The sequence below is a fragment of the Chlorocebus sabaeus genome, chromosome 16, assembly GCF_047675955.1.
Source record: "Chlorocebus sabaeus isolate Y175 chromosome 16, mChlSab1.0.hap1, whole genome shotgun sequence".
In the NCBI taxonomy this organism is placed as follows: Eukaryota; Metazoa; Chordata; class Mammalia; order Primates; family Cercopithecidae; genus Chlorocebus; species Chlorocebus sabaeus.
Window position 1 is genome coordinate 69,244,429 of NC_132919.1, and position 15,075 is coordinate 69,259,503.

At 45.2% G+C, this 15,075-nt stretch overlaps 1 protein-coding gene across 5 annotated transcripts in view; it reads right to left on the bottom strand.

Annotated features, from left to right (window-relative positions):
- ATP6V0A1 (ATPase H+ transporting V0 subunit a1) overlaps positions 1-15,075 on the bottom strand; it is a 64,300-nt gene that overhangs the window by 23,486 nt on the left and 25,739 nt on the right. For all 5 annotated transcript variants that reach the window (XM_008012635.3, XM_008012634.3, XM_008012633.3 and 2 more), the window contains exons 10-15: positions 13,104-13,316; positions 8,928-9,078; positions 5,276-5,415; positions 4,566-4,720; positions 4,042-4,132; positions 647-765 (exon numbers count right to left, since the gene is read on the bottom strand). In XM_008012635.3, the coding sequence (XP_008010826.1) occupies positions 647-765; positions 4,042-4,132; positions 4,566-4,720; positions 5,276-5,415; positions 8,928-9,078; positions 13,104-13,316 (869 nt within the window). The remainder of the gene's footprint in view (positions 1-646; positions 766-4,041; positions 4,133-4,565; positions 4,721-5,275; positions 5,416-8,927; positions 9,079-13,103; positions 13,317-15,075) is intronic.

Here is a 15,075-nt window from a genome sequence, read left to right on the forward strand (position 1 = left end):
AACTAGCCGGGCGAGGTGGCGGGCGCCTGTAGTCCCAGCTACTCGGGAGGCTGAGGCAGGAGAATGGCGTGAACCTGGGAGGCGGAGCTTGCAGTGAGCTGAGATCTGGCCACTGCACTCCAGCCTGGGCGACAGAGCGAGACTCCGTCTCAAAAAAAAAAAAACAAAAAACGAGTGTAAGCCACTGCACCTGGCCAGGCCATGAAGACTTTTTTTTTGAGGCAGAATCTTGCTCTATCGCCCAGGCTGGAGTGCAGTGGTGCCATCTTGGTTCACTGCAACCTCTGCCTCCCAGGTTCAAGCGATTCTCCTGCCTCAGCCTCCTGAGTAGCTGGGATTACAGGCGCATGCCACCACACCCAGCTGATTTTTGTATTTTTAGTAGAGACGGGGTTTCACCATGTTGGTCAGACTGGTTTCGAACTCCTGACCTCAGGTGATCCACCCGTCTTGGCCTCCCAAAGTACTGGGATTACAGGCATGATCCATCGTGCCTGGCCACACCATTAAATTTTTAGAAAAGCACTTCTATAATGTAGAATGAGGTTCTGAGTTATTAATCCCTCCCCAAAGATGTCATGGTTCCTTTAGGCAAAAGCATTCTCTAAACTATGCACATTCTCATGACAGAAATGGAACAACTCACATATGGTTGAACAGGCTCAGGCTGACTCCAAACAGCATATGGATGATACCAAGGATAACAGACATCTTCATCTTAAAGGAGTTCAAGAAGGTCAGTTTATTGGTAGCAATGTTCCAAATCTGTCATAACCCAAGAAAACAAATAGGTATTATAAAGAATTCTCAAAGGGAAAAATATTCCTCTGTTTAAAAAACAATTTTTATTTATTTATTTATTTATTTATTTTGAGACAGAGTCTCGCTCTGTTGCCCAGGCTGGAGTGCAGTGGCGCAATCTCGGCTCACTACAAGCTCCGCCTCCCAGGTTGAAGTGATTCTGCTGCCTCAACCTCCCGAGTAGCTGGGACTAAAGGCGCCCGCCACCACACCCAGCTATTTTTTTGTATTTTTAGTAGAGATGGGGTTTCACCGTGTTAGCCAGGATGGTCTTGATCTCCTGACCTTGTGATCTGCCCGCCTAGGCCTCCCAAAGCGCTGGGATTACAGGCATGAGCCACTGCGCCCAGTCAACAATTTTTATTTATTAGTCAATATTATTTATTTTGGAAAATTCTAAACAGATACTTAAGCAGACAGGACGGTAAAACAAACCCCCATGCACCTATCACTCTGCTTCAACAAATTTTTTTTAACCTTGCTTTTGAGGAGAATGCTTCAAAAATCAATATCACCTTATGGACTCATGAAACAAGATTACTGCCACTCACTCATCTCCATATTACTATAAAGTCAAGTCCAGATATCATGTCATTTTACCCATAAATATTTCAGTGTGGATGTCTAAAAGGAAAAGACTTATCTATTTATTTATTTATTGAGATGGAATTTTGCTCTTTTTGCCCAGGATGGAGTGCAGTGTTCACGATCTCGGCTCACTGCAAACTTCCACCTCCCAATTTCAAGCAATTCTCCTGCCTCAGCCTCCCAGGTAGCTGGGATTACAGGCACAGGCCACCACGCCCAGTTAATTTTGTATTTTTAGTACAGATGGGGTTTCACCATGTTGGCCAGGCTGGTCTCAAACTCCTGATCTCAGGTCTGGCCTGAGGCCTGCCTCGGCTTCCCAAATTGCTTGGATTACAGGCTTGAGTCATTGCGCCTGTCCAGTAAGGCTTTTTTTTTTTTTTTTTTTTTTTTTTTTGAGATGAACTCTTGCTCTGTCGCCCAGGCTGGAGGGCAGTGGCAAAATCTCGGCCCACTGAGAGGTGGGGTTTTCACCATGTTAGCCAGGAAGGTCTCGATCTCCTGACCTCATGATCCGCCGGCCTTGGTCTCCCAAATTGCTGGGATTACAGGCGTGAGCCACTGCACCCGGCTGGGACTTATTTTTAAAACATGACCACAATATTGTCATCACACCTAAATGCACTAACGATGATTTCTTTTTTTTTTTTTTTCTTTGAGATGGAGTCTTGCTCTGTCACCCAGGCTGGAGTGTAGTGGCGTGATCTTGGCTCACTGCAACCTCTGCCTCCTGGGTTGAAGCAATTCTCTGCCTCAGCTTGCTGAGTAGCTGGGATTACAGGTGCTCGCCAACACGCCCGGCTAATTTTTTTTGTATTTTTAGTAGAGACGGGGGTCTCACCATCTTGGCCAGGCAGGTCTTGAACTCCTGACCTTGTGATCCACCTGCCTCAGCCTCCCAAAGTGCTGGGATTACAAGCATGAGCCACCGTGCCCAGTCAACAATGATTCTTTAATATCATAAAATATATAGTCAATATTCAAATTTCTCTGATTGTGTCCAAACCTTTTTTGTTTTTTTAAAATTCATTTATTCAAAGCAAGGTCCAGATAATTTTTTTTTTTTTTTGAGACAGGGTCGCACTCTGTTACCCAGGCCAGAGTGCAGTGGTGCGATCTCAGCTCCCTGCAACCTCTGCCTCCCAGGTTCAAGTTATTCTCCTGCCTCAGCCTCCCGAGTGGCTAGGCCTACAGGCATGCACCATCGCACCCAGTCAATTTTTATACTTTACAGAGACGGGGTTTCGCTATGTTGCCTGGGTTGATCTGGAATTCCTGAAGTCATCTGCCCGCCTCAGCCTCCCAAAGTGCTGGGATTACAGGCATAAGCCACCGCGCCCGGCCTATACATTATGATTGTAGATATATCTCTTGAGTCTCTAAATTATAGGTTCTCCTTCCACCTTTCCTTTTTTATTCCTTACAAAATATTTTTTGAAGAAATTGCATCGTTTATCTCATATATTTTCCCACAGTCTATGTTTTGCTGATTGTACCCCTGTGGTGTTGTCATTCCACCTATTTTTTTTGACAGGGAGTCTTGCTATATCCCCCAGGCTGGAGTGCAGTGGCACGATCTGGGCTCACTGCAACCTCCTCCTCCCAGGTGCTAGCAATTCTCCTGCCTCAGCCTCCTGTAGCTGGGACTACAGGTGCATGCCACCACGCCCAGCTAATTTATGTATTTTTAGTAGAGATGGGGTTTCACCATGTTGACCAGGCTGGTCTTGAACTCCTGACCTCAAGTGATCCACCCGACTCTGTGTCCCAAAGTGCTGGGATTACAGGCATGAGCCACCTTGCCCAGCCTGTATTATTTTTCCCTTTTCCTCAGCAGCCAGATGCCCTGTGTTATATTCTTGCCACCACTCCATTTTTACAGCACACAATAAAAAAGATTTGATCATACTTAATTTGCCTAAGCATTTGAAAAAAAAATTAATTCTGGGATAAGTTTGTGTAAGTTTGTAAAAATAAGAATGCAAGTGTAAAATCCACAGGAAAAATATATTTCTGCTTTGTTAAAATATCTGCTAAAAATAAAAAACCAAACTAAGTAAGCAGAAATAAATTAAGAAATGGGAAGCAGTCTTGAAAATCCATCTTCCCAGAGTTTATATTATTAGCCAACTCGGAAATAAGCAGTGCCAGGGAAAAGCATGTGGCTCCTCAAGGCGCTTGGGTCTCTTATGGCTTAGAAGTCCTCCAAATGCACACATCAAGGTTTCCCAAAAATATGTCAACGAAAACCCACATAACTATTTTTGCTTGTTTGTTTGTTTTGAGACGGAGTCTTGCTCTGTCACACAGGCTGCAATACAGCTTGCTCACTGCAACCTCCGCCTCTCAGGTTCAGGAGATTCTCCTGCCTCAGTCTCCCAGGTAGCTGGGACTACAGGCACACGCCACCACGTCCGGCTAATGTTTGTATTTTTAGTAGAGACAGGGTTTCACCATGTTGGCCAGGCTGGTCTCGAACTCCTGACCTCAGGTGATCCAACCTCCTCGGCCTCCCAAAGTGCTGGGATTACAGGCATGAGCCACCATGCCCAGCGAAAGCCCACATAACTATTTATCTCCACTTTAATTCTCTTGCTTCCAGGTTACCGTTAAAAAATTTGAGGTTAGTATATAGGAAGGAAGTCCTCTTACTGGATCAATGCCAAAAGGGTATGGTCCACCGAACACTCCAGGGAGGGCTGGGTTTAGCTGTAGAACAGGGTTCCCCCGAAGCGTCTCTTCACTACCATGACAGGGAAAAAGTCACATTTATTTTTGAACAAGAGAGGGAAACAACAAGGGTCCAGAAACTGACCCCAAAATAAATTGCTATAGCTATCTTGTCTTTTCAATAAAACGGGAGGGGAAAAAATAAAGAGGAGAGACTAGCAGCTGAGATTGAAGGATCCAAAATGAAAAAAAGAAAAATTAAACACACAAACACACAATCAAGTAGGGAACTAGGGAATCTGCTTTTAGTTTCCAAAAAAAATCATTTCTAGTCTTAGTTCCTGCATACTTGCTGAACAAATCACAAAGCACCTCACAGTGTGGAGCATGAATGAGGAGACACTGTCACTACTTCCTAAAGAAGTGTCAGTTTACCACTTGTCTTAAAAATCAGGGCTGAACATGAAATGAATAAGCTTTGAATTTTAGCTTGTTCTGCAACTTACGTCCAATTATAAGTAAACATCGGCCGTACACTCCAGGATGACCCAAAGATATTAAGAGACTTGGAAAAGCAATCATTGTAGATGAGGCCAGTGTACATGGAGAACACACCCATCAATAAAATAATGTATCGACCACTGAACACAGTGCTAAACATCTGGGAACCAGAAGAAAGAAGTAATGAGAATGTACTCACTGCAGCTCACATTGTGACAATGTTATTCAGAATACCTGCCCCTTTCTCTGGTGCTACTTTACCCCATCCTGATTCAGAGAGCTTGAAGTAAAAACCAAAATACAATGCTAATGAGACAGTTACTTTCATAGGATGTGGCCTCTATTTTTTTATTAGGTTGGTACAAAAGTTATTGCGGTTTTGGCCATTTCTTTTGGCGGCCAAAACCGCAATAACTTTTGCACCAACCTAAATAATTTTTATTTTTTAGAGATAGGGTCTCACTATGTTGCCTAGGCTGGTCTTGAATTCCTAGGCTCAAGTGATTCTCCTGCCTCAGCCTCCAAGTAGCTGGGACTACAGGCACACACTATCACTTCCAGCTAGCACATGTCCTCTTTGGTGTGAAAATGAACATAACTTCTCTACTTCCTTTTGATAAATTCATGGATAAAAGACTTCCACATCATGACTTTCATAATGAATGCTTGGGAAATTATAAAATTTCAGTTCAATCAGATGTAACATAAACAATACCTCATTCTCATTCTTCTGGGAAAGGATCCGGCTCTCCCTCAGTACCATCCACACAGCAAAAAGGGTCATTAAAATGCCATGACCAAAGTCTCCAAACATCACAGCAAATAGAAAAGGGAACGTGATAATAGTATATGGAGCTATAAAGAAACCAAAAAAAGAAAAATACAAAGTACATTAAACCATAGCAATTCCACAAATACCACATTCTTTTCCAACTCTGACCTCAAGTGATCCACCTGCCTCAGCCTCCCCAAGTGCTGGGATTACAGGTGTAAGCCACCATGCTCAGCCTTCCACACTCTTAAGATCAATATAAGGTGACTTATTCCCCAGCTGCCAGACAGATAGGACTCTCAGAGAAAATCTTTCATGGCAGAATCAACACACCTTCACAAAGTAGCTAATAAAATTTGAGCTACTGATAACTTTTTCTAAAGAGAGATGGGGTCTTGCTCTGCCACCCGGGCTGGAATGCAGCGGTGCCATCACAGCTCACTGCAGCCTGCAACCCCTGGACTCAAGTTATCCTCCCACCTCAGCCGCCCAAACAGTTGGAACTACAAGTATATGCCACCATGCCCAGTCAATTTTTTTTTTTAATTACTGATAGAGGATTTTTTTTTTAGATGGAATCTCACTATTTTGCCCAAGCTAGTCCTGAACTCCTGGCCTTGAGCGATCCTTCCACCTCAGCCTCCTGAGTATCCGAGATTACAGGCATGAGGCACTGTGCCTGGCAGCTCTGATAATATTTTAAACAAAGAAGGACAGAGGAAATGAAGGTGTAACCCTGACAACATTGGTTTGTTCTTTGATTCTCTTGTAACTCGTGGGACCCCGCTCCCAGGGCAGGCCAGCTGTCTTCTCTTTGTGCAGCAATTATGTCCCAGCGGTATAAAGCTACATATCAGATAATGTACAGACGGAGAAAGTCCAGAGCAAAGCAGTTCTTGCATATGGCTCCAACTGAAAATGAATCCGCACACTCTTGATTTAACTCTCCAAATATAGGAGAACTCTCCAAATATAGGAGAAATCTGTGTTGTGTCTAAAATGGCCAATACTTGCTACATTTTTTCTGTCTAACCTTGGAACAAGGAAGCCAAAAAAAAAAAAGCCATTTAAAAATATCAGACATCTTAGGAGAAACATTTTGCTTAAAGCAGTTAAAGCAGTTCCTGCAAATGATTTGCTAGAGAAGTCCAGGTGTTTTAGGGCTGTGAGGGCACATGAAATAATCCAGTCTCATGAACTTTTCTTTTTTTGGAGACAGAGTCTCACTGTCACTCAGGCTGGAGTGCAGTGGCACAATTTTGGCTCACTATAACTTCTGCCTCCTGGGTTCAAGCAATTCTACTGTCTCAGTCTCCTGAGTAGCTGAGATTACAGGCACGCACCACCAGGCCGGGCTAAATTTTCAGTATTTTTAGTAGAGATAGGGTGTCACCTGTTGGCCAGGCTGGTCTCAAACTCCTGACCTCAAGTGATCCTCCCACCTTGTCCTCCCAAAGTGCTGGGATTACAGGCATGAACCACCACATCCAGTCAATGAACTCTTTTTTTTTAATTTTTCTGAGACGGAGTTTCACTCTTGTTGCCCAGGCTGGAGTGCAATAACGCAATATTGGTTCACAGCAACCTCCACCTCCCAGGTTCAAGTGATTCTCCTGCCTCAGCCTCCCGAGTAGCTGAGATTACAGGCATGAGCCACCATGCCTGGCTGATTTTGTATTTTTAGTAGAGACGGGGTTTCTCCATGTTGGTCAGGCTGGTCTTGAACTCCCGACTTCAGGTGATTCACCCGCCTCAGCCTCCCAAAGTGCTGGGATTACAGGTGTGAGCCACCACACCCAGCCTAGCCCATGAACTCTTAAAGGAACGCTACCTGACAGTAAACCTGCTCCTTACATCAAATGGGCACTTTTTTTTTTTTTTTTTTGAGACAGTCTTGCTCTGTCACCCAAGCTGGAGTGCAGCAGCATGATGTCGGTTCACTGCAACCTCTGCCTCCTGGGTTCAAGTGATTCTCATGCCTCAGTCTCCCAAGTTGCTGGGACTACAGGTGTGCGCCACCACGTCCAGCTAATTTTGTATTTTTAGCAGAGGCGGGGTTTCACCATGTTGGCCAGGCTGGTCTCAAACTCCTGACCTCATGTGATCCACATGCCTCAGCCTCCCAAAGTGCTGGAATTACAGGTGTGAGCCACCATGCCCTGCCAGAATGAGCACCTCTGCAAAGGAAGTACACAAGAGCTGAGGTGTCAACATGTTTATTTATTTTTTAATAGAGATGGGGTCTCATTATATTGCCCAGGCTGATGTTGAAATCCTGGGCTCAAGCAATTCTCCTATCTCGGCCTCTAAAAGTGCTAGGATTGGCTGGGTGCGGTGGCTCATGCCTGTAATCCCAGCACTTTGGGAGGCCAAGGTGGGCAGATAACAAGGTCAGGAGATCGAGACCATCCTAGCTAACATGGTGAAACCCCGTCTCTACTAAAAATACAAAAAAATGGCTAGGCGCAGTGGCTCACGCCTATAATCCCAGCACTTTGGAAGGCAGAGGCAGGCGGATCACCTGAGGTCAGGAGTTCGAGATAAGCCTGGGCAACATGGTAGAATTCCATCTCAACAAAAATACAAAATTAGCTGGGAGTGGCGGCACATGCCTGTAATCCCAGCTACTCGGGAGGCTAAGGGAGGAGAACTGCTTGCACCTGGGAGGCAGAGGCTGCGGTGAGCTGAGATTGTGCCATTGCACTCCAGCCTGGGCAACAAGAGTAAATCTCCATCTCACCAAAAAAAAAAAAAAAAAAATTAGCCGGGCATGGTGGCAGGTGCCTGTAGTCCCAGCAACTCAGGAGGCTGGGGCAGGAGAATGGTGAGAACCTGGGAGGTGAAGCTTGCAGTGAGCCAAGATTGTGCCACTGCACTCCAGCCTGGGCGACAGAGCGAGACTCTGTCTCAAAAACAATAAAAAATAAAACAAAAATTTAAAAAGAAGTGCTAGGATTAACATCTTTAATTTTAATTCAGTTGTTCAACAGCATTTAAAGTGAGGGGTTAGAAGAAACAACTAACAAAAAGGCCAGGCATAGTGGGTCACACCTGTAATCCCAGCACTTTGGGAGGCTGAAGTAGGAGGCATGCTTGAGCCCAGGAGTCCAAGACTAGCTTGGGCAACATAACAAAACCCCATCTCTAAAATAATTAAAAATTATCAGCCTGGGCAACATAGCGAAACCCATCTCTAAAAAAATTTTAAAAATTAGCCAGGCATGGTGACATATGCCTGTAGTCTCAGCTACTCCAGAGGTTCAGGTGCAAGAATCACTTGAGCCCAAGGGGTTGAGGCTGCTGTGAGCCGTGACTGCACCACTGCACCACAGCCTGGGCAACAGAATGAGACCCAGTCTCAAAAAAACAATCATAAAATAAAAAATTAGCCACGTGTGGTGGTATGTGCCTGTGGTCCTACCTATGCAGGAGGCTGAGTTGGCAGGATCTCTTGAGGCCAGGAGTTTGAGGCTGCAGTGAACTACAATCACGCTGCTGCACTCCAGCCTGGGTGACAGAGGGAGACCCTGTCTCAAAACAAACCAAACAAACAAACAAAAACTCCAGAGTAAAAAGATAACAAGCTTTCTTTTACCTGGATTTATCTCTCGGTAAGTTCCAATTCCATAAGCGTCTACTATGTTCTGAAAGCCATAGGTAAACTTGTTGGTTTTGTTATAGGTTGGGGGAGTCTGGTTTGTCTGCATCCTGTTCAAAATGGAAGGTACAGTGGAACCACTGTGTTCCTGAAAAACATGAGCACATTTATCAAAATTAGGTTATCCTCCTAATTGTGGTGGTGGTGGTTACACAGGTGTGTATTTCTCAAAACTCATCAAATGGTACACATAAAATATATGTATTTTCTTTTATGTAAATTATATCACAATAAAACTAATGAAAAAATAAAAATAAAACTAGATTATCTTTCCCAGCCTTTGGGAAAACTGGGACAAGGTATAACATTTATAATGGAAGATTTCTATTAGATCCTGTGAAATACATCCTCAATGTGAAAAAACTTTAAAATATGTCACCAAAGAAAACGTAGAACTGCCTCCATATCTGCCTTTTTATGAAAGTTGTTCTCCCCCTTTCATGGAGAAAGCAAAGTATGTTCTCTGGCTCTCCTTCTTCACTACATTCTCTTAACTTCCTGATCCCTTGCAGTCTGGCTCAGCATGCTTATGCAAAGTGACTGGCTACTGACCAAAGAGCTTCTCTCCCCAATGCACGCCCCTGACATTGGAGATCTTTGGTGAAAATCTTTCTTCCTTAGGAGTTCTCCTCCTGCTCGCTAACCATTCCTTTTCTCTTTTTGCTGGTTGTTTCTGCTCTGCCTACCTGATAGCATTGCAGGCCCCTAACCTTTTTTTCTCTCTATGACTTCCCTCTTGGAGGTCTCATTCCCTTCCATTCTCATGACTCCCATCTTCTTTAGCTTTGTCCCCTTGTCTGCTTGACATTTCCACAAGGACCTCAATGTGACTGGAACTGAACTTACCATCTCTCCCCAATCAATAAGCTTCTCTTGCTGAACATTTATTTCCATCATTGGAACCCTAATTCTCCTGGTCACTCAGCTTTGATGCCTCAAAAAGATGTTTAAATCTTTCTCCTTGTATTTCTCCTGCACCTTGCTAGGAACCAGGTATCCCTGATGATTTTTCCTGCAGAACATCTCACAATTCGTCATTTTTTTTTTCCCCATTGTCAAGTCCTACCTGGGGATTCTTACCATTTACTACACTATGTCTACAATAACCTCCTAACTGAACCCGTACCTACAGAATCTCTTCACCCTTCAATCCAACCTAGATACTATCAGCAGATTACTCTTTTAAAACTGCTTTGAGCCAGAAGCAGTGGCTCACACCTGTAATCCCTGTACTTTGGGAGGCTGAGGCGGGTGGATCACCTGAGGTCAGGAGTTGGAACCAGCCTGGCCAACATGATGAAACCCCGTCTCAACTAAAAATACAAAAAGTTAGTTCGGTGTGGTGGCGCACGCCTGTAATCCCAGTTACTCAGGAGGCTGAGGCAGGAGAATCACTTGAACCAGGGAGGTGGAGGTTGCAGTGAGCTGAGATCCGGCCATTGCACTCCAGCCTGGGCAATGAGAGCAAAACTCCTTCTCCAAAAAAAAAAAACTGATCCACCAGGCATGGTGACTCACTTTTTTTTTTGAAACAGAATCTCACTCTGTTGTGCAGGCTGGAGTGCAGTGGCGTGCTCTCAGCTCACTGCAACCTTTGCCTCCTGGGTTCAAGTGGTTCTCCTGCCTCAGCCTCCTGAGTAGCTGGGATCACAGGCGCCCACCACTATACCCGGCTAACTTTTTTGTATTTTTAGTAGAGACGGGGTTTCGCCATGTTGGCCGGGCTAGTCTCAAACTCCTGACCTCAAGTGATGCACCCGCCTCAGCCTCCCAAAGTGCTGGGATAACAGCCGTGAGTTACCACACCTGGCCCCAACACTTTGGAAGGCCAAGGAAGGCAGATCACTCGAGCCCAGGAATTTGAGATCAGCCTGGGCAACATGGTAAAATCCTGTCTCTACAAAAAGTACAAAAAATTAGGCAGGTATGATGGTGAGCGCCTACAGTCCTAGCTACTGGGAGTCTGAAGTGGGAGGGTTGCTTAAGCCTGGGAGTCAGAAGCTGCAGTGAGCTGAGATGGCACCACTATACTCCAGCCTGGGTAACAAAGCCAGACCCTGTCTTAAAAACAAAATAAAAATTTTTAAAAACCACCCAAACTGCTTTGATCATGTTCCTTCACCTCTAAAGAACTTCTAATGTCTCTCAACTCCCTCTGGAATAAAATTTAAATCTTCTTTTTCTTTTTTTTTTTTTTTTTTTTTTTTGAGACGGAGTCTTGCACTGTTGCCCAGGCTGGAGTGCAGTGGCCAGATCTCGGCTCACTGCAAGCTCCGCCTCCCGGGTTCACGCCATTCTCCTGCCTCAGCCTCCCGCGTAGCTGGGACTACAGGCACCCGCCACCTCGCCCGGCTAGTTTTTTGTAATATTTAGTAGAGACGGGGTTTCACCGTGTTAGCCAGGATGGTCTCGATCTCCTGACCTCGTGATCCACCCGTCTCCGCCTCCCAAAGTGCTGGGATTACAGGCTTGAGCCACCGCGCCCGGCCCTTTTTTTTTTTTTTTTTTTTTGAGACGGAGTCTTGCTCTGTCGCCCAGGCTGGAGTGCAGTGGCCGGATCTCAGCTCACTGCAAGCTCCGCCTCCTGGATTCAGGCCATTCTCCTGCCTCAGCCTCCTGAGTAGCTGGGACTACAGGCACCCGCCACCACGCCCAGCTAGTTTTTTTTGTATTTTTTAGTAGAGATGTGGTTTCACCGTGTTAGCCAGGATGGTCTCGATCTCCTGACCTCGTGATCCGCCTGTCTCGGCCTCCCAAAGTGCTGGGATTACAGGCTTGAGCCACCGCGCCCGGCCTAAAATTTAAATCTTCTAAGCTATTATTTAAGAACCTTTCACAATTAGGTTCCAAACTACCTGATGCAGACTTCTCCTCTTCAGCTAACCCACTGTAAATCCTGTTTGTGCCCAAATATACATGGTCTAACTATACTTCCTGTCTTTGTCTTCTTCTCTTCATTCAGCAGTCTTACCAACATCTTACTATTCTTCAAAGACCTGATCAATTGCCACCTTCTTATAGCTTTTTCCAACTCTATAGTCGGAACTCTCCTAATAAACTGTAAGATACTTGAGGGCATGTTTTGTACATCTCTGTGCTCCTCCAAGCACTTAGAGCAGTTCTGTGGATACAGTAGTTGTTCTAATTAACTACTAAACAGAAGCAGTCATATACAGAGAGGGCATCAGGAGACTGATGCCTTGGCCATGAGCAACCCTGAAGAATCATGGGCATTATGACCAAATTATTTCAGCTCTCTGAACTGCAGTCTCCACATATGCAAAATAAAGATATGCTATGCTATGCTATGCTATGCTATATATATGATATGCTAGGCTATGTATGAAATGTGCTGTCAAGTTAAAAGACAAATATATTAAAGAACTCCGGGCCAGGCGTGGTGGCTCAAGCCTGTAATCCCAGCACTTTGAGAGGCCGAGACGGGTGGATCACGAGGTCAGGAGATCGAGACCATCCTGGCTAACATGGTGAAACCCCGTCTCTACTAAAAAATACAAAAAACTAGCCGGGCGAGGTGGCGGGCGCCTGTAGTCCCAGCTACTCAGGAGGCTGAGGCAGGAGAATGGCGTAAACCTGGGAGGCGGAGCTTGCAGTGAGCTGAGATCCGGCCACTGCACTCCAGCCCGGGCAACAGAGAGAGACTCCGTCTCAAAAAAAAAAAAAAAAAAAAAAACTCCGAAGGTGAAATGTCATAAAAATGACATTAATGCTACTACTATTTATTTTATCTTTTGAGACAAAATCTCACTCTGTTGCCCAGGATGGAGTGCAGTGGCGCCATGTCGGCTCACCGCAAGCTCTGCCTCCCAGATTCACTCCATTCTCTTGCCTCAGCCTCCCAAGTAGCTGGAACTACAGGCACCCACCACCACGCCTAGCTAATTTTTTGTATTTTTAGTAGAGACGGGGTTTCACCGTGTTAGCCAGGATGGTCTTGATCTCTTGACCTCGTGATCTGCCCGCCTCGGCCTCCCAAAGTGCTGGGATTACAGGCATGAGCCACTGTGCCCGGCCAAAAATGACATTAATGTTACTATTGATGGGAACCTCTCTTCCTGGCCACGAGCTGTGTTGCTAGCTTTGGGGACTCACCGTGCCCCTTCTGAGTGCAAACTGGATGGAGTCAAGGTCGGTGACAGGGCACCAGACCTCTGCAATCAAGCATTTCTGAGTCACATCTATGTTGCACAGGTTCAGGGTGTGGTAGATGGCCTTCATCTTCCGCACTTTGATGAACCAGACACGGATGTTCTTAGCAGCCGCCTGCAGAACCCTCTGGCGGTGATCCTCCGTTTGATTTAGAACCTTTGGGGAGAAAAGGAACAAGCGAGGGATCCTTTTAACACCAGATTTAGATCTCAGGATATGAATGGCAAAGAGGCACAGCTTTCTGAAAAGAATTGCCAGGGAATTGTCTTTGTCTTCCTCTGGCTAGAATAGTTTCTTTTTTCCCAGTTACAAGAAATTAGAGTTCTAGTTACTAACATTCACTTTTATTTAGCTTCAACCTGAAAAGAAAACTGAGAAAATTGTTTTTTAGCTTTTCTATATATGTTCAATCCTACCACCAGTCCAAGGCATAACAAATGTAGGTCACTACATTTAACTTGGCTCATTAAAGAGCAACAACTTTCTATGTGGGGACTGTAACTCAGACTTGAAGAAGTAGGCATCACAAGCCCAGGAGCTGATAAATGAACAAATCCACACAGAATCCCCTGCACATGGGTCAGCAACAGGAGAGGGTGGAAAGAGGCGGTGCTGAATACCACCACCTGCCTACGCTGGAAACATGGGCCAGGAGACGCCGTGGGATCAGGAGCACCTGTGATCTTTACAGGGGGCTTGGACTGCCACAGACCACTGCCATCATGAGGGCAGCTAAGGTGTTACCTTTATGTCAGGCTTCTCAGAGGAAAAAATGGTTCAGTGTTGATCCTTTCGAAACCAGTACAGATTTCCCTCAGAGGAATCACAGTGCCAAGACTAGGGTGGGAGGAAGGTACAGGAACATTTTACATTCCATTGGCTTAATACCAAATATTTAAGTTTTTTTTTTTTTTTTGAGACGGAGTCTCGCTCTGTGGCCCAGGTTGGAATGCAGTGGCGTGGTCTTGGCTCACTGCAACCTCCGCCTCCCGGGTTCAAGTGATTCTCTTGCCTCAGCCTCGCAAGTAGCTGGGATTACAGGCACGCACCACCACGCATGGCTAATTTTTGTATTTTTAGTAGAGACGGGGTTTCACCATGTTGGTCAGGCTGGTCTCGAACTCCTGACATCATGATTCACTTGCCTCGGCCTCCCAAAGTGTTGGGATTACAGGTGTGAGCCAACATGTCCAGCTCATATTTCAGTTTTTAATAGCAGAAATGTAGCTAAGCCTGCTGCTTCCAATTGGAAGAAATTAGGCAAGCAACCCAAAGCACAAGTCTCCACCATAGATAATTCTTCAAGTGAGTTCAGAACAAAGCAGTAATTACTCCCTGAAAAACTGTCTTGGGCAGAGGAAGGTGACCTCCATAAAGAGGTTTGTTTTGTTTTGTTTTTAAAAGCAAAGCCATGGCATGCTAGGGAAATACATCACTTGAAGATAGCTACTTTCTTTCCTTCTGGTTGTGGACTATTTCACAATTACTATCACTCACTCCTGTAATCCCAGCATTTTGGGAGGCCAAGGCAGGAGGACTGCTTGAGGTCAGGAGTTCCAGACCAGTTTGGGCAACATAGTGAGAACCTATCTCCACAAAAACATACCACAAAATAATTAGCTGGGCATAACAGCAAGCACCTGTAGTCCTAGCTACTTGGGAGGCTGAGACAGATTGCTTGAGCCTAGTCGGTCAAGGCTGCAGTGAGCCAAGACTGTGCCACTGCATTCCAGCCTGGGTGATACAGTGAGATCTGTCTTTAAAACAAAACAGAACAAACAAACAAAGAAACCTTTTTCTAGAAGGATGCTAAAGAAACTAGCAAACAATGTTCTATTTGCCTTTCTCTTTCCTCATCCCACTCCTTAGTATTCAATCCCTTTTAAACTTCCAGTTCCTACAGCTAGATTTTTTA